This window comes from Rhinopithecus bieti, unplaced genomic scaffold (genome assembly GCF_001698545.2).
Source record: "Rhinopithecus bieti isolate Rb0 unplaced genomic scaffold, ASM169854v2 scaffold_9690, whole genome shotgun sequence".
NCBI classification, from domain to species: domain Eukaryota; kingdom Metazoa; phylum Chordata; class Mammalia; order Primates; family Cercopithecidae; genus Rhinopithecus; species Rhinopithecus bieti.
This window is the reverse complement of record NW_016806622.1, coordinates 2,754,471-2,774,156: the sequence shown is the minus strand read 5'-3', so window position 1 is coordinate 2,774,156 and position 19,686 is coordinate 2,754,471. Positions and strand designations below refer to the sequence as shown.

Sequence of the window (19,686 nt, the reverse complement as noted above, 5' to 3'; positions counted from 1 at the left end):
TTTTAATATTAAGAGAAAATATAAATGGTGACTGGATTCTATTTTTTGGAAAACACTTAACTAGTAGATGAACATAGTATTACATATTTGATTTAGTTTAGTCATAATGATTATAAAACTAGTTAAATTGTGAAGCATTATTTTAATTATTAACATTGGTTCAATTATTTCAGCTATCTTAAACTCAGTTCGGTTTTCCCATATATTAAATTGGTTGTTCAGCAATTAGTCTTTATAACAATGGAGGAAATATTGTGGCTTTAGTTATATGATAATCTACATTCATAAAATTTTCTCTAGATTCTGAAGACTACCTTGAGGTCAACATTCCAACAGACCTACGAGTAAAACATTCTAGGGAAATAAGTGAGAGAAAGGAAATTGAAGAACTGCCAGAAGCTTCAAGAAACACCATACCACTAGCAGTGGTGCTTCCCGCTGAAATTCCATGTGAGGTCAGTAAAGATACCTTGTTATTTAAGTGACCCCACTGTGTTGTTGTTGTTGTTGTTGTTGTTGTTGTTGTTGTTTGTAGAGACAGGATCTCATTATGTTGCCCAGGCTGGTCTTTAACTCCTGGCCTCGAGCGATCCTCCTGCCTCAGCCTCCCAAAATGTTGAGATTACAAGTCATGAGCCACCGCATCCAGCCCACCTGTTATTTTTTAATAGATATTGTATTTCACAAGAATGCAAACTCCAACATAGCTGTCATTTTTGTCTACTTTGTTCATGGCTATCCTCTGAACTTAGGCAATTAGTAGGCATTTGATACACACTGGATGATAATTGAATAGGCATTTGTTACATAATTGTTGAAAAATTAAATAGTGAAGGTTATATGGAAGCTTAATTTTATCAACTGTTACTTCACATTTTGCAAATAGATGTACAATTGCCATAGCTATCAAGCTAATTAAAATAAATTTAGATTCACATTAAATAGGTTAAAGATCTATTTTCCTAAAGGGAAACATACCCTTGGATAGAATTTTAAAACACCAATTTTTCAATGATGAAACATGTATTAAAGGCTGACATTAAGTAGAAATACCATAAAAGTTAGATGAGATGGTCCTTCAGGAAGTAAGAGTATAATGTGGGGGGAATGATTTCTGGGCAAATGACTGTGGGAATGTATGTTCCCAGCATGTCTTCCTCCTAAATCTTGCTTGGAATGAACCACTAAAATAAGCCTTTCCAAATCTCTGACTACATAAACTTAGGACAAGGAAAAGATGCTGGGCCTCAGTTTGTGGTATCCTTGAGTATAAAGAGGCAGATATACAGGAGAGCCTTATGGGAGTTGCCTGAAGGAGTCTTTCTGATAGAAGCCAGTGACAGGGGCTCACTGACCTTTGGGTGGGTCTCCTGATCCTACTGGTGTCAGTGGTTCTGATGGAAGTGGAATATCCTGTGTAGAGGGGTAAAGTTTAGTTTCCTCACCCTCACTCTCTAGACCCTTACCCCATGCCTGAGCAGAAGAATTGCTGTTTTAAGCTATTTGTTCTCAGTTCCAGAGGAACAAAAAAATGCTTTGACACTACCTTAGAGACCCCAGGAGACTGAACTATACAGGTGTGAGGAAACTGACACAGATGATTAGGCAAAGAAAAATTACAAGGACTCAGAACTTAAAGGAAGGAGATCAGGCTAAACAGTCAGAACTCATGGCTCCTACTGAGTCAGAAACAATGGAAAAGACAGAAAAGACGTGTAATAAAAAAAATGGCAACTACTCTCAAGTAGATGAAATCAAAGCAGAAAAAAGAAAACCCTCTGAAACTAAAAGTAGCTCAACAGGAGTTATACAACGAGTCTAAGTAGCTGCTTTTAAAAATATCTGCAACAGTAAAATTCGAGCACTACAAGACCCTTCTCTTACTAAATTTTCAAAGAAATCAGTCGCAAAATCAAACCTCACTGCTATCTAAGCAAAGATGTATCATGTAGATAGCTAGTTAGATAAGGGTTTTTTTCAGTAGGAGAATCATGGACTGTTTTTTATTGACATTGATATAATTCTTTCAGACTCTTGGATTTAAATTATTTCAATATAAAATTTCTTTTAGGTTCCCCACTTTTTAAAGAATCCTAAACATTTAAAAGGCTATACAAAGTTATTTTATTACCAGCCCCACATTCTCATCAAAGTAAGCTAATAATTGGACCAAAAATAGTTATCCCAGACAAGATTTTGTTGTTTTCAGAACCTAGATTTTAGTATAGTCTGAATCTATAAGACTATTGCCAACCACCATAGAAAAGATCACTTTTACCCACTGAGTGAAAATCATGTTTCAGACTTGCCACAACTTTCAGCCTATGGCAACTGTCTGAAAGCACAACTTTTGAACTCCAATTCATTTCTGAGAAGTATTCCAAGTAATCTGTGAATAGAGACCACTTAAGACTACTGCCTTAAGGAAATGATAGTTGAGGTTTCCCTATCATCCTAAAAAATCTAGAAATTTTACAATACTAACTCAGTCAGTCGCCAGGTCTTCTTTAAGATGTACCTGATTTATACCCAGTATCTTCAAACCCTGTTAATTTCTCTTTTTAGTTTTGTGTTTCCAGCATGCTAACACTGGGTTGACTGTGAGTTCTTTATAGTTGCATAATTTTCATTCTCCCTGATGAAAAGGGAGTTAGTTTAAATTATTCCTGCTGCTGGCTCTTGCTGTAGAATTGCTGAGGTCTATGGACCTGCCTCCTAGAGAAATTCTCTTCTCTGTGCCCTCATCTGCTCTGGAGCATTAACTTTAGTCTATCATTAATTAAGGTAGTGGGTGCTGTTGCTATTGCCTGTGACCCTTGGAGCTTGAGTATATTGATTCCTCTGCCTTGTCACTCTTCCTAGCACTGCTCTTTTTCACAAATTTGGATTTCCTAGACCTTGAAAATTTTGTGCCACTTCTCAAACAGCAGAAAAATATTTTACTTTATTTCTTTAACTTTTTTTCCCCATGCACTAATGAAGATATCCCTCCATTGTCCTATTTATATAAGTTAATTATCTGTATCTTTGAGAAATACCTAGGTGAGTTTTAGCAGTTCCAATCTGCTTCTTAATTTGACCTCTTCTTTTACTTTCTGTATGACTGGCACACTCTTCTTGTTTTAGTATATTTTTTTGAACTTTTCTTTGTTTATGGGCCAAGACATTTGTTTGTCTGGCATATGCCTCTTGATTTTTTTGTGTGGGTTAATTGACCATGAGAGATGTGAGTTCTAGGTCTCCCAAATGCATCCACTGTTCAAATGAATCTCACCCAATTTTATCTCCCTGATGAAAAATCCACATGTGAGGTACTCTCCCATTGAAATTACAGCAAAACCAGAACTAGACCTGGTCTGTTTTTTAGTAACTTCTCTTCCCTCTGCAGTCTTTTACTCCGGCAAACATCCCCAAAGCAGTGGCTTTCCAATGCAGGTGATTTTGACCCTCTCTACCAAGGAGATATTTGGCAAAGCTTGCAGACATTTTTGATGGTCATAACTGGGGGATTGCTACTAGCATTTAGTGGGTAGAACTCTGAAAGCTGCTCAACTTCCCATAATGCACACAACAGCTCCCACAACAATTACACATTTGGTCAAAAAATATCAACAGTGTCAAGGTTAAATCTTATTTTTGTGATCCTTAGCCACAGATTCAGAAATGACTTCTATATTTTCTCAGCAGTAGCTCCATCCTAAAGAACAATTAAGAGTGAGCTTATTTTCTTTATCTCTTTTTTTCTTTAAACCCAGATCTTTAAATGTATCATTTTCCCTTCCTTTTGGTAGAATCTGCCTGCTGTAATCTCAACTTTCCTTCTCCCCAAATCTCTTACTTCCTTTAGTATAATCAACCGTAATTCTTTTATTTTTATTTTATTTTCCCACTGCTGCTATTCTGATGTTAAGATAGAGACATTTAAAAAACCAGTTGAGTCACTTATTGATTTCTTGAGAAAATTTAATTCTGAAAGTCATCGTGCAACCGCAAAAGACCTTTAAAGTGGCTTTATCGGCATTTGGATCTATATTAATTTTATTGAATGTTTTTAAAATCAGAATCCTACCACACACCATATTCCCTAATAAAGGTCTTTATTTTGTATGACCTGTTCATTGACACACTCTTAAGGCTAAAACCCTAATATGAGTCTTCAAGCCCATAGGACAGACCATGGATTATGTAATAAACAAATATAGAGATAAATTGAGATGCCATGAAAGAATGTGAGTCTTAAGGGCTAGAAGAATCTCAGAGATAACCTTTTTACCAGTTCATCTGTTGACTCTGAATACAATTTAAAACAGTGTACAAAAGTTAATAGCACTACCCACTTACTTCTGATACCAAATCACAAACCAGTCCTTGGTAACCAACCTTAACTTAAAGCCCAACCCTGTGATTTAATTGAAAAATACAGTAAAAGCAGCAAAAGATGATTGTGTGCATTAATGCCTGAAATGTCTGTATTGTGAAGTGATGCCTTCTCAGAGGTGAAGTTTTACAGTGACCAAAAGATGTCTCTTTCTTTTAAGTAAGTGGTTATCAAAAACTAAACTACATACAGTGACTACTAGGGGAGTTTTCACACACAAAAAATAATGCCTGTATCCTACCTCAGAGATTCGGATATAAATGCAACATTGCTGATGAAATTTTACCTCTTTTGTTAGGTCTCAAGGCTTATGACCAATGTAGCCAAGCTTTAAAGTTTGGAAGTGATAATTGTCATAACCCCTTGTTTCCCTGAATGCTCTGACCCAAATAAGGGATTCACAGAGGAGTCAGAAAGATTGGGAGCAAAACAATAGCTTCATAAGTGGTAAAACCAGTTTATGACCATTTGGGGTTCCTAATATTTTCTCCACTGAATTAAATTTACTCGTATAATTAAGAGCCAGTGCTTACTCCCAGGGGTAGAGGAAGCTTTGAGTACTGAGAGAAGTATGGAACAGAGCTGAGCATACTCAATTTAAAATGTCATCTTTTACAGACTTACTCCATCTTAATTTAAAATTTATATACAGAATGTTTTCATGTGAATAATTTTTGAAAGGTGCTACAATAATATAAGAAAACAAAAACACCCTTAGGATGTTTAAAATCTAGCTAGAAAGGCAAGACACAGACATGAAAAACTAATCAGTAGTAGAGAGCATGACTCTTAGTAATAGTCAAATGATGGTTATGGATATGCTGTGCTCTAGTGTTCCTTTGAAAGTTCTAAAACTTTTGAGCTGAAGTGGCAGGAGGATTTTGTGAAGCTGGTGAGATCTGAGTTGGACATTGTTGGAGAGGATAAATATGGGGATATAGAAGGAGAAAAGGAATTAAATATCATGCCAACATTATGTTCAAGCAGGCCCGGCTGCCTAGTTTACAGTGCAAAATGAAAGTACAAAGTACCATGTTCAAATTATTATAATGTCAAAGTAATTACAGCAGAATATTAAACCAAAAACAGGGCCTTCTAAGAGTGGGGCCCTGTGTGACTGTAAGGTCATGGGCCCGTGAAGCTGGCCATGGGTACAAATGAAGATAAGAGTGCCTCATTTGGGGTGGTCAGTGTGCTTGTCTTTTGTTTAGAGCTTTTCTGTGGAAATGGTTGAAAGGTGGAGTCCTGCCTTTTTTTTTTTTTTTTTTTTTTTTTTTGAGACAGAGTCTTGCTCTGTCGCCCAGTCTGGAGTGCCGTGGTGTGATCTCGGCTCACTGCAACGTCTGCCTCTCGGACTCAAGCAATTTTCTTGCCTCAGCCTCCTGAGTAGCTGGGATTACAGGCATGCATCACCATGCCCAGGTAATTTTCATATGTTTAGTAGAAACGGGGTTTCACCATGTTGGCCAAGCTGGTCTTGAACTCCTGACCTCAGGTGATCCACCTGCCTCAGCCTCCCAAAGTACTGGGATTACAGGCGTGAGCCACTGCGCCTGACCCTGAAGGGGGAATCTGATGTGTCAGAAGCAGTCATGAGTGGGGAGTCGGTTGGGTGGATAAAACACTGGGAGAGTGCATGTGCACTGGCCAAATGTGGAAAGGTATAAGTCAAAGTTAAACAAGGAATGATGCACACACAGGAAATATCTCTGAACTTTAAAGCAGAGGATCTTGAGTAACTGAGCCCAAGTGAAATGGAAAGACATTATTTGGCTCTTAAAGATTTCAGGTAAAGGGGCAGATATGAGAAACGAAAGGAACAAAAGAACTGCCAGAAGCGAGGCCCTGTGAGGAGGAGGTTGCAGATGTGAGGAACGGGAGGGCTTACCCTCCTGCTTTTCTGGCATGTTGCATGTGTGGGGCAAGAGCAACAGGTGGAATAGTGGGAGTTCCTTTGAAATAGGATCCTTTCTCGATGAGCACTGTAAATTCTGAGGAGAAATTTAGTTCAAAATACCCTATGGACAAATATTTGGGAGTATTAGACTCTGGTGGAAAATGCCTGAAGTAGATTTTTGTGTGAGCTGAAATGATTCTGTAACATCAACATAGTTAGAAGCTCTTTGGGATAAAGCATAAAGATGTAAGTTTTATTGGTCAGTAATTTATACTTAGGGGTATTTAAGAGAATCTTGAAATTAGTAACTTTTTGATAAACATGATTTTATAAAACCATATAAGTATGATCCCTGTTTTTTTTAGCATGGAATTGAAAGTTAGTATGACTTGAAGAAAGCTTTTGAAAGTTGATATCTAAGATAATCATAAAAAGAATGTTTTATTTTAGCTTTTTCATGGGGTTTGACAGCATGATATAAGGAGTAGTGTGGATTTGGAAATTAAATATTTCTGATTAGACTTCAGAATGCAATTCTATATATTAGTTGTCCTTTTCTTAAAAGAGAAAAGAAATAGCCTTATCTATTTATTTTGGGGGGGGTGTGTGTGTGTGTGTTTGTCTTTCTATATGTATGCCTTTGTGTTTATCTGTTTCAGTTAGGATTAGAGGAAATATATTTATATAAAAAGTGCTGAGTATAATTTCTAGTATAAAATAGATAATAAATGTTTATGCCTTTCTTTTCTCTGTATTAACCCCAAACTTTCATTCCTAGTATTGTTTCTCAATATTTTTTTCACAAAGAGTTATTCAATAACCTTTTTCACCTTATAGATGTGGCTCTTCCATCTTAATTAAATCTAGAAACTTTAGATTTATAACCTTTAGTCAACTCAAAAACCATCGCAGACACTTAATCATAAATAAAGAGTAGCCACTGAACTTCTACTACATAAAACATAAAACTATTGGACTTCTTAAAAGAAAAGTCATTATATTTAAATTGTAAGAGATCTTAAACTTTTTCAATTCTATCATTTATAGATAAAGAAACCAAGTTATACAAAGGAGTAAAAAAGGGATTTGGAAAAATGATTTGGTTAACAACTGAATTATAGTCTTCTGCTGGTCTGTGAAATGATGCGTATACCCTGGTACAGAGAGCCATATTTAGGAAGAGGCAAGAGGAAAAGGAAGAGGCCATATTCACACTGTTTCTTTAAGTTGCAAAACATGGCATTAGAGGGAAAAAAAGAACATCTAATAAAAATAAATTCGATAATATTTAAAATGTAGTGAGAATCACATTTATGTATTTTATTTCTGAATACAGTTGAAAATACAAACACCATAGAAGACTTATTCAATGATAGTGTATTACCTTAATTATAAAGAAATGTAATGGGTTCTTTGGCTAATGTAAACTTTTTCAAATGCTTAAATGGGTTACATTTTCATCTTACAGAATCCTGGTGAAATATTCATAATTTTGAGAGATGAAGTAATTGGTGATACTGTGGAGGTTGAATTTACATCAAATAATAAGCTCATTAGAACACGGCCAGCCCTTTGGAGTAAGAAAGTCTGGTGCATGAAAGCTTTAGGTAAGAATGTTTATGATTTAATAAGTATAAAACATCATCCTTAGTTCCTTCCAATAAATTTATGATAAATGGTTTCACTTCCCTACAAAAACTAATATTGTTCTGCAGGTGTTTCCTGTGTTTAGTTTTCACATACCCAAGGTTGTTATTATTAATCTGGGTTTGCAAAAGTAAGAACATGCAAATTATGAGAAATTAGCTTGTATACTGTGTAATGAAATGACATCCAGTAACATCATACATTTTTAAACATGTCAGCAGAGAGCATTTAAATATATGGCAATTACTAAACATATAACTAAAATTGTGTGCTTTGTTGTGACATTTGGATTAGCAATTTATTTTGAGTTTTATTAATAAACTCTATTTTCTTCCCTTTCTGTCTTTTTTCCCCCCAAGTGTCTGGTATATTTTTGTGGCTCTGAAAAGCATGTTTTCTCCATTATTTTATCAGTATGGTGCAATTTGTACATATAATCTTCTCATCTTTTCCTTATCTCACTTACAAAGCTAATCATTTGATTATTCAGCTTTGCTTATAGCATGATAAATTGTATCAGATTTAAAATTCCAGATGGAATAACCATACTTGCAACAATAATTGTGCTAAAATCAAACTCTAATATTAATCTAATACTAATTTCCAGATATCTTAATATAAATGTAAGACAACTTGGTTTTTACATTTATGATGTCTTTTCATGATCAGAGAATAAAATCATCTTACAAAACCTCATAAATGTGAACTTTGTAAAATATTTGGAAATAAAAAGATGCTCAATCTTGTTATGAATTTGGAAATGTGGCAAAAATATTTTAAATTAAAGATCATGTCAAACACATTTTGAACATTTATTCCTTTTAAAATATAGTGATTATGCAGTCTATTTACAAAGCATTTACAGACTTCTGTTTGTGTGGAAAGCATGTGTATGGATTTCCTTGCACAGCTTAGACTGAAGTTGGATTATAAGAAGGAAAAACTCCATACTAAACATTTATAAACATTTCAGACACTGCTTTCTGTCATGGATAAGCATATGTAGAAGTGAAATGAGAAAAACTCCGTCTCTTTCCTTTTCTTTCTTTCTTGTCTCAATGCCCTCTACTTCATTATGTCACATTCTTAAGTGGTTTAATGAATAAAATTTTCTAACTAATTAGTTTCAGAATTTAAATTTAGTTAGAATAAAGTCACTGTAGAAACATCAATATTGCAGATTCAGAAGCACTTAAATAATATTTCCCCAAAGCAGATAAGATGTCAAATGTAATTATTCACATTACTTAAAAATTTTTGCTCAGTATACCTGCTGGCTAGGACAGAATAAAGAATAAAACATGTCAAAGTTCAAATTAATTATAAGAAAAGCAGAAAATGAATATGTCATGCTTTCCAAGATATACCAAGACATAATATTATCTCCATGATTAAACAACAAATCTGTAATAAATAGATAAATAAACCACTATTTACCAACTATCATAATTAAACTTATTTAAGTATTTGTTTCAACTGTTGTATTCTGTAAATTGATGAGAAATTTTCTCCCAAAAAGTTGATTGCTTTGTATCAATATTCAAGATGGTTACTTGAACCTGTTTGGGAGTATGGATGGAAAATGCCTCAGCAGAAATAGGCCCAGAGCCTTATTTTCTCTGCTTCATGTCACTGTATTTTGAACTGTTTTGAACCCTACTAAGAACAACTAGTAAGAACTACATTTTACATCATGACCCAGTACATGTGCACAGATATATAAGGAAAACAAACGTTTTACAAGTAATATTTAGACTAATCATTTTAGCCCCAACAGTAAAGAGCCCGTTTTTACAAGAAAAAGCTGAACAACTACAATTCGACCATGTTTCTTGAACCCATTAGAAAGCTAAAGTTGGAAGGTGTTAGTTGCAGGTGTGATACCTTTTCTCACCATCATAAGGTTAACAGCTGTCATTCCTATAATAAAAGACAGATTAACAAGAGAAAAGCATAACAAATTTATTTAATCAAAGATTTATAGGAGCCTTCAGAAATGAAGACCTAAGGACCCAGGGGAAACTGTCTATTTTTATGCTTAGGTTCAATGAAGAATAAACAGCTGTGTAGAACAGTGATTGAACAAAGGAGTATGAACTAGTGGTAACAAGCTTGAGGGGAGGAGGACCCAGTAAGGCCTGGCTGTTCCGACTTTTGTTGGCTTCTCTATGTGACATTCTTTCCTCCCATGTATGGAGCAGGCTTTCTCTGAAATGAGGATCTTTAAGGGAGAAGAGAGAAGGGAGACCTTTTTTGGTTTTGTGGTTTTCTTTGGGAAAGAGGAGTTCCAGTTTCTATGATCTGCCTAGGGGAAGAGGAATTCTTGCTTCTATGACTGGATCAGGGGCATGAAGAAGGGTGGGAGACATGAGGATGGAAGGTCAGAAAGACCCTGCTTCTGAGGCTCTTTTGTCTTCTTTAGTTCAAAGTATGCAGCACACCAAGACGTCATACTTTGGGGTATTGTCTTCTGAGCTCTGACAAGGGCAATCCACTATTTCAAAAGCTGGAGAAAACAATGAATTAAGAGAGTGTCATTTGAAATCTACTTACCTAGAGCAGAAGCCACTGGAGCCACAAAGTAGTAGGAGCACATAAGTGTTAATTTTGATGGAAGTCTGAAAGCTGAGAATGGATTAGTTTGAGAGTGAGAAACTCCTGGAGGCAGTAGTTTTAGGAGGTTCCCACACTTTTGTAGGATTTACCTCCATGAATCCCACCAGGTTTGTACAATGCATATCTGAGAAAGATCCCATGGAACCCTGGTGGGGTCAGAGGAAGAATAATCATGGTGAAATACTTCCAGCATGTTCTCCATAGCACAGGCCTACTCTCCAGAAGAAAACACTTTACCAGAGCCTCATTCCAGCTGGGAAAGGACATCATTTCACTGTGGCTCCCTCTGGCCTTCCTGTCTCACTTAAGGGGCATTAGGGGAAGCTATGCCACAGCAAAAACACTTGTAAAGTCATAGCGAAGAGTCACTAAAAGACTAAGACTTAATCATAAGAATATAGAATGCTTTCCTTCCCTACAACCTTATGGTTACCACAGCAGGATTCCAGCATAATGACAGTGGATTACTGTTTAAAAAACGCAACCAACCAGCCGAAAAAACCCAGCAAGATCCAGACTCTCTCTAGGTAAAGTACTTAGAAAAGTACATAATCAAAAGAGAGACAGAAACAAAAATGGTAGAGGAATTTAAAGCCGCTAGCACCGATAGCTACAACAAACATTAAATACAGTCCAACTCCTAAACAGATTCCTATAAATTCTTTCACTACAAGACTATTTACCTTATATCTAGTCATAAACCAAAACCAAACATTGCAAGGCATTCCTAAAGCAAGATAAACACAATTTTAAGAGACAAAGCATGCATTAGACTAGTATTAGATACGACACAGGTGATGAAATTTTCAGAGAGGGATTTTAAAAGTGATTAAGATATAAAGGGATCTTATGGAAAATGTAGACAACATGAAAGAACATATTGATTATGTAAACAGAGATAAATTTTGAGAATCAACAGGAAATGCTAGAAATCAGAACCACTGTATCAGAAATTAAAAAGTGACTTTAATAGGTTCATTAGTAGACTTGACAAAGGTCAGAAAAGAATCATTGAACTTGAAGATAGGTCAATGAAAACTTCCCAAACATAAAAGGTAAAGAAAAAGAAGGGTTTTTTTTGTTTGTTTGTTTGTTTGTTTTTTAAAGAAAGGACAAAACATCTAAGAAATGTGAGACAATTTCTAACATACATGTAATTGGAATACAAGAAGAATGAGAAAATGAAGAACAATAAATGTTTACGTATTAATGGCAGCGATCAAAACACAGATATAGAAAGCTCAAGTAACACAAAGAAAGATAAATATAAAATATTGACACCTATTCATATTACATTTGATCTGTAGAAAACTGAAAACAAAAGAGAAAATCTTGTCAGAAGCCAGAGAAAACAAATAACTTACCTGTAGAGAAACGAGTATAAGAATTATGTTGAATTTCTCTTCAGAAACCACGCAAGCAAGAAAATAGTGAAGTAAAATATTTTAAGTATTGCGAAAAAAAGGAACCCACCAATCTAAAATTCTATATTCAGTGAAATTATCCTGAATATAGAATGAAGGAGAAATAAGGACTTTTCAGACAGAAAATGAAGGAGTTCATTACCAGCAGACCTGCCCTGCAAGAAATTTTAAAAGAAGTTATTTGGGAAAGAAAGGAAATAATATAGGTGAGAAACTTAGATCTGCATGAAGAAAGAGCATCAGAGAATAAATGAATGAAGGTAAAACAAAATCCTTCATTTTCCTTATTTTAATTGATCTAAAAGATAAATGTGTGTCTGAAGTAAACACTATCAATGTGTTGAGTGATTACAGCATATGGATAAGTGAAAGTAATGACAGCAATATAAGGGACAGGAGGGACTTAGGTTTGTTAAAAATGTATATTTCAGACTCTAGGACAGTTACTAAAATTTTTTTAAAAGCTATAAATGGTAGGCTAAGAAGAGAGAAAATGGAATCCTACAAAATTCTCAAATAATTTTGAGAGAGAGCAGAAAAGGTTGGGTAGAGAGGGGTAACAAAGAAAAATGTAGGGAAAAAAAAATTACAAGTATGGTAGATATAACCCAACCATGTTACTGAAGACAAGTAATCACTACTTAAGTTTAGTGAATAGTCTAAGAATGTCAGTTAAAAGACAAAGATTGCCAGAATGGATAACAAGCAAGACCCAATAATGTGTTGTCTGTAAGAAACTCAGTTTAAATATTAAGACATGGGTAAATGAAAAGTGAAAAGTGAAAGGGTTGGAGCAAGGTAGGTTGGAGGTTGGTGCAAAAGTAATTGCAGTTTTACAAATGGCATTGAAAGTAATGTAATGAAATTGGAATACAAGAAGAATGAGAAAATGAAGCAGAGATCAAAACACAGATACACCAACCTAATACCGTGATAACACTAATCAAAGTAGAGCTGGAAAGTTGTACTAATTTCAGACAAAAAAGATTTTAGAAAAAGAAAAATTATCATGAATAAACAGAAGCATTATATAATGATAAAGATATATTCTCCAAGAAAATAGAAAACTCTTAAACATGTATGCACTTAACAACAGAGTGTCAAAATATGTAAAGCAAAAGCTGCTAGAATTGAAAAGAGCAATAGACAAGTCCACTATTATGTAAGATTTGAACACTGTCTTTCCGTGATTAATAGACTCAGCAGACCGAATATCAATAAGTATATGAATGAACTGAACACTATAATTAATCAACTTGGTTTAATTAACATTTATAGAATACTCCATCAAACAACAGTAGAATGCATGTTTTTCTGAAACTCATTTGGAACATTCACCAAGATAAGCCATCTGCTGCATCTTTAAAAAATAAACTCTATTCAATATAAAAGAATAGAAATCATGCAAAGTGTGTTATCAGACCACAATAGAATTGAAATAGAAATCAGCAACACAAAGATAGTTGGAAAATCCCCCAAATTCAGAGATTAAGTAACACACTTCTAAGGTGAAATTAAAATAATTTGAAATAAATTAAAATGCAACTTAACAAAGTTTTTGGAATGTAGATGAAAAGTATGGACAGGGAAATTTTATCATTAAAAACTTGTAATAGAAAAGAAGAAACATATGCAATTAATAACCTATGCTTCCACTTAAGAAACTATAGAAAGATGAGCAATTTAAGTGTAAAGCAAGCAGAATAACATAAATCATAAAAATTAGAGCAGAAAACAATGAAATGGAAAATAAGAGAGAAATTCAACAAAATCCAAAGCTGGTTCTTTGAAAGGATCAACCAAATTGATACACTTTTAGCCTGGCTAACCAAAAAAGAAAGAGAGAAGACACAAATTACCAATATCAAGAATAAGATAGGAGTAATTACTACTGACCCAGGAACATTAAAAGGATAATAGTGAGTATGGATACAAATTTGATAACTTAGACAAATGGACAAATTCCTTGAAAGACATAAACCACCAAAAGTCACACAAGGAGAAATGGATAATCTGAAGAGGTCTATGTCTCTAAAGAATTGAATCATTAATTATTGGTCTTCCATAAAAAACAGCAGCAGTGCCAGATATTTTGAGTCAGTAACAATGTAGAGATAAACAAAAATTATTTTAAAGTACAATTATGCTGATAGGTGGTGAAATCTTAAGATGCTCTTTTACTAAGTAGCATCTTTCCCTTTTGATACATGGAAACATCTTAACCTGACATTTTTATTTGAGGAAAATATCTTCTAATTTTGCCATCTCCCCTTTCCTTTCAGCTCAATAACTTGCCACACCTATAATTAAGTTATTTTCTAGAAACCACACCCTCCTAATGGTAACCATAGGTTTGTCACTGACAGGGACCGTTTTGTACTAAAGCAATTTGAGTTACTAAAATCTCAGCTTATGTCAAAACTTATAATAAATATATGTGAAACCATTAAACTGTAAATACTAACTAATTTTTACATAGAACGTACAGAGCATTCCTCTGGTACTTATAGTACTGTGAGAAAAAAATTTAATGCAGCAGGAAGATAACCAATTAAAAGTTGAAAGGAATGCATAATATATCCACAAAGATTTAGAATCTCTTTATTAAGAAACTGTGCTCTGGATAATGTAAATTATAACTTTATATTTCATTAGAAGAGCACTTCAAGATATGCAAAATATTATGCTCAACCTGCTTAAGAAAATAACAATTGATAATATATTTTTATAAATATCATAATTCAGGAAAACAATTTTAACATACTTTAAATTGATATTAATTTTTAGGCATGACCCAGGTTTTGAAGCCACCTATATTTATTTAATGATAATATTTGAATCCAAATAGAGCCATGTTTATTTCATTTTCATGGAAACAGTGTGGGTTCATTTAATGTTTACCATATGGGAAAAGTCTAAAATGGGATCATAAAGGAACACAGCTTCTCAGACAATAGACATACGCAGACAAAAGAGCTCTGAAATTAATAGATTTGTGAAATATCCACTTTTATAGAATTAGCGAAATATTTTAACTATTAAGAAATACCTTTGGATTATATTTTTCATAAATTACTTCAATTTGTACCTCATCAAGGACAGACCACTTAAGTATAGAGATAGGGAAGGTTGACAAAGACATTTGAATGTAACAGAATTTGAGATTTGAAATGATGGGAGCAAGGAGTTCCATTTTTCCCTTCCATTCTGTGCCTGTTTTCCTCTTCACGGCTGACTCAGTAATATCCTTGCTTGGTTTGGAGATCTTGATCTGTGTTTGTGTGTACTTACAGGGTTAGGTGTTGCTTGAATACTTTCATCCAGATGGTAAACAACATTTAATTTTACTCTCTTCTATTTGAGTCCTTACATTAATTGGTTTTTATTTTTACTGAGAAGCTATAAAATACAGTCATCATAGTGAACCAAAATTAAAGTAAAATAATTTTCAAGCAGTACAGGGTACTGCTCATGTAAAGGTCAGTTCAATAATGTATTACTGAGGAGGCCTCCCAACCATATGAATCTGTAAGGCATTCTCTGTGACATGTAGTTGGGACCAGTAATTAGGTATTGATTTAATAACTGCCATTTAACAAATATGAGAATGTATACAGCAAACACAACACTTTAAAAGGCATCTCCTTGGAGGATTACTCTAAAATCGACATCATTATCAGTAGATGCACTGGTAAAATTTTGAGTTAACTAAGGACTCAATGTATAAGAATAAATCAGTTCAGTTTCATGTTAGATTAAAAAATATAGAATATTTATCTACTGTGTATCAAAAAACTACCAAGCAAATCTCACCATATACCTCTCATGATTCATTACCTGATTTTCTTTCAAAAGGTTAACTCTCCATGGTAAAACTCCAAACCTCTTTTGTGATAAAATTAATATCTTCTTTCAAAATAATTTTTATGACATCATAACATTTACATTGAAATTTATCTTTATTAAATCTACTGAAATTCATTTCATTTGACTCCAATAACTCTAGAACCACCTTTACCATATGCATACTGCTTTAGCTGATGAGATGTGGTTTAAAACTTTCATTTTTGTTTGTTGTAGTTTCCCTTACATTCTCTATTGGATGAATGCTTCTTTGGGAAGAGAGAGCTCCTATTTTTCTACATACATCATTATAATACAGGCAAGGCATCTAGTCAAGAAATATGAGAGGAAGAAATTTCAGCTGCTCGACCTAGTTAAGCTTAAGATTGCTTTTGTTGCATTTAAATTTTCTTCAGCAATATTATAAGAAGTCCTTTAACAGCTTCATGAGATAAAGTGAAATTAATACTTAAACCTTAAAAACTTTTAAATATTCAAAGCTCTTATATTTAATGACTTATTCCTAACCCTAGATATTTGAGTGACAGTTTTCTGGGAGAACTTGGGAAGTATCTCAATGACAGATTAAAAGCTCTTAAAATTTGTTTCATAATGAATTTAAAGAATTACATTTTGTTTACTTTTCTTACACTAAAACATAATAACTTTTTAATTGATTGTTTTTTGATATTCTTTCATAGACAGTCCTAAATTCTTATATAACTTTAATGCTGCTCATATATTACAGCACAGTTCACAATGTAGTGTATCATTCATTTTGAACAATTTGTTCTCAAAAAGGCTTTAGATGAATGTATGATGTAAATACTACTTTAGTATCTGGGCATTCAACCTTGCCTTTCCCAGGGTTTTTCATTGTAGTCAACTGAATACAAGTTGTATAATTTAAATCATTTCAAATTACAATGTACTCTTCAAATTACAATTTTGAGAAACTTGCCGGTAATTAGTTAAATTGTTTTCATAAGATAAATAATAAATACCTAACTTTTGATAAATGGCTATACTTTTCCAAATTCTAAAGAATTATGCCAAGATTATAGAATGTTACAAAGAAAAGTTATATTAGTAAGTAAGTTGGGACAAATAATTTAGTGCTTTACTTTTATTGTTATTTTAGCATACATTTTGTATTTTAAGTTTTTTTAAAGCAATTAAGTCTAAAATTGTACATTTCATTTTGTGGTTTCCAACTACCAAGAATTTTAAAAATGATTTTAAGTGCTAGAGATTAGTAAAAGTGTTATGAATTTTTAAAGACTTCTTTTATATTCTCTAAAAGATGTAATAGTATGAATATGCATTAAATACTCTGCCCCTAACTCTTGTTTATTATTTTCATAAGAGTTTCCTGCTGGTTCAGTCCATGTCAATGTCTACTGTGATGGAATCATTAAAGCCACAACCAAGATTAAGTACTACCCAACAGCAAAGGCAAAGGAATGCCTATTCAGAATGGCAGATTCAGGAGAGAGTTTGTGCCAGGTAAATTGATCTTTCCACTAAGTTAATCATAATGTAAGCTGAAGAGCTAATGAAGGATAAGAGGATTCATGCTTTGGTATAAGTTTGAATGTTGACTGAATAAGAGTGAATTACTACCTGTCAATAGGAAGGAAAGAAGCAACCTCTGTTGTGCCAAAAAGTGGACAAATTACTTTGCCTAGGTCAAAAAACATCCAGATAATGTCAATGGAAAATAGCTTATTCATTACAAGGTAGACATTTTGATGGGCTCATTTTAAAGCTGTTACAAGCAGGTAGAGAGAGCAATTAGAAAGAACTCCTAAGAAATGAATTCCTTCTTTATTCAGACCTGCATAACACAAAGTAAAATGAAAGTCAAATCATCTGTCTCATGCTTTGAGATTAAGGAGTTAGACAAACCAAAATATCACCAAAAAGGAAACATGTGGTGTCAATCTAGAAATTGTTACTTTCATGTGGACACTTCTAAGCTTAGTGTATGTTTTCCTTAGTTTCATTTATTATTGTTATCTGATTGTGAAAATTATTTTTTGTTTGTGATATTTATTAGGAATATGTGCTTATTCCATCAAATTTTCAGAGTGAAATAAAGGCCATTTCTAATGACTTGATAATTAGAATTATATCTTTGCTTAATTGCCTCAGTTTTTCATGTGAGTGAGAGGTAGAAGGGGGTAGAGAAAGGAAGTCTAAGTATCCTCAAATTTACCATAAAATTTACCATAAAACCTATCTTCAAATTTACAGTAAAACTTATAAGGTTTTTAACAAAACTATCAATGATAATGTAGCTGACAAGTTGTCATGAAACTTTATGTGTTTAAACTAGATTAGAATTGGAGGATTTGTTATTATTTCATGTGACACATTTTCTATTAGAGTTTTATTTTGTATTATATGAACAACATATTTTAGAGCAACGGAAAAGGTAAACATGTCTTAGAAAAGGACAGGGAGTGAAATAACATTTGTCAAACTGGAGAGTCTGAGGACATTTGACAAAATATCTATATTGTAATTCCAAAGCAAGTACAAAAGTAATAGCTTGAAAAACAGACTGTTTCATTTTCTTGTGACAAGTCCACCTTGTCCTCTACTTAGAAATTATATTCATAACAAAAAAGATTAATAAAGGTAATATATTGCACTGTGACTATTCAGTCAGTGTAGAAGTAAAGTAGTCCCCAAACATATTTTCTGTTGGTCTTTCTGTTGTGGCTGGGGATCTTTGAATATAGTAAAAAATAAATGTAATTTATGATGCCTGGACAATTTTTCAGGATGCTATAAATATGCAACTCATGATTTCTTTTACAGCTTGAAGTGGAAAAAAAAGTGAGTTTGCTAGTTTTTAGATAAGTTGGAAAATGCTGTTTCTTTTTTACCCTCTGTATTGGAATGAGGGGAAAGAAAGAGTCACGGCTTTTCTCAAGGATTTTTCTCTACCACCAAGCTCTGGTGGCCTATAGAAGGGAGGATGCTGGGCAGGCACAGGATGATTCAGATTTTACCATCAGGAGAGAGCCATTTTAAGTCAGAGGTCTGAGTAATGACAGACAGAATTACTCTAACTTGGTGGCAGCAAACCATGGCATGGCAAGGAGAGACATTAAGAGACTGTTTAATTTATGTAATTTAAGGGAGGTTTAGAGGTTTTGCAACTGTCATGAGGGCACCTAGAAGTATTGTGGGATTAGATAAAACAAAATCTGAGACTGGGATCTCAGACCAGATCAGTCTGTAACAGGCTGGATAGAAGGAAAGGCTGCACTTCAGTGAGTCTCCCAAGCGTCTTGGACTAAGTATGACATGGGATTTGTCTAAATCTTCTGGTATCTGGACCACACAGGGTATCTGTGAACTCACTGAGGAGGTGAAAAGCACTTTCTACCCTTGAAGAAGCAACTGCAGAGGCATTGCCGCAGTGTATTTTAGATTTGTTTGACCTCGAAGGAGGTGTCCCAGCCCACACTGTGCTTCTCCTTCAGGGCATTTGGTTTTCCTTTCTATATTTGCCTTTGCTCCCTCATAGATTATGTTTTTAACGAATTTTGTGGTCGGGCATGGTAACTCATGCCTGTAATCTCAGTACTTTGGGAGTTTGAGGCAGGTAGATCATTTGAGGCCAGAAGTTCAAGACCAGCATGACTGACAATGGCAAAACTCCATTTCTACTAAATATACAGAAATTAGATGAGCATGGTGATGTATGCCTGTAATCCCATCTACTCAGGTGACTGAGGCAAAATAATCGCTTGAACCCAGGAGGCAGAGCTGAGATCACACCACAGCATTCCAGCCTGGGTGACAGGGTGACACAATAAGTCTCTCTCTCAAAATAAAACAAACAAAAAAAAGAAACTAAAAGAAAA

General features: G+C 34.1%; 1 protein-coding gene across 1 annotated transcript in view; it reads left to right on the top strand.

Moving 5' to 3' along the window:
- BANK1 (B cell scaffold protein with ankyrin repeats 1) overlaps positions 1–19,686 on the top strand; it is a 281,992-nt gene that overhangs the window by 31,430 nt on the left and 230,876 nt on the right. Inside the window, exons 2-4 of the mRNA XM_017877093.1 lie at positions 301–455; positions 7,744–7,882; positions 17,172–17,311. Of these exons, the coding sequence (XP_017732582.1) occupies positions 301–455; positions 7,744–7,882; positions 17,172–17,311 (434 nt within the window). The remainder of the gene's footprint in view (positions 1–300; positions 456–7,743; positions 7,883–17,171; positions 17,312–19,686) is intronic.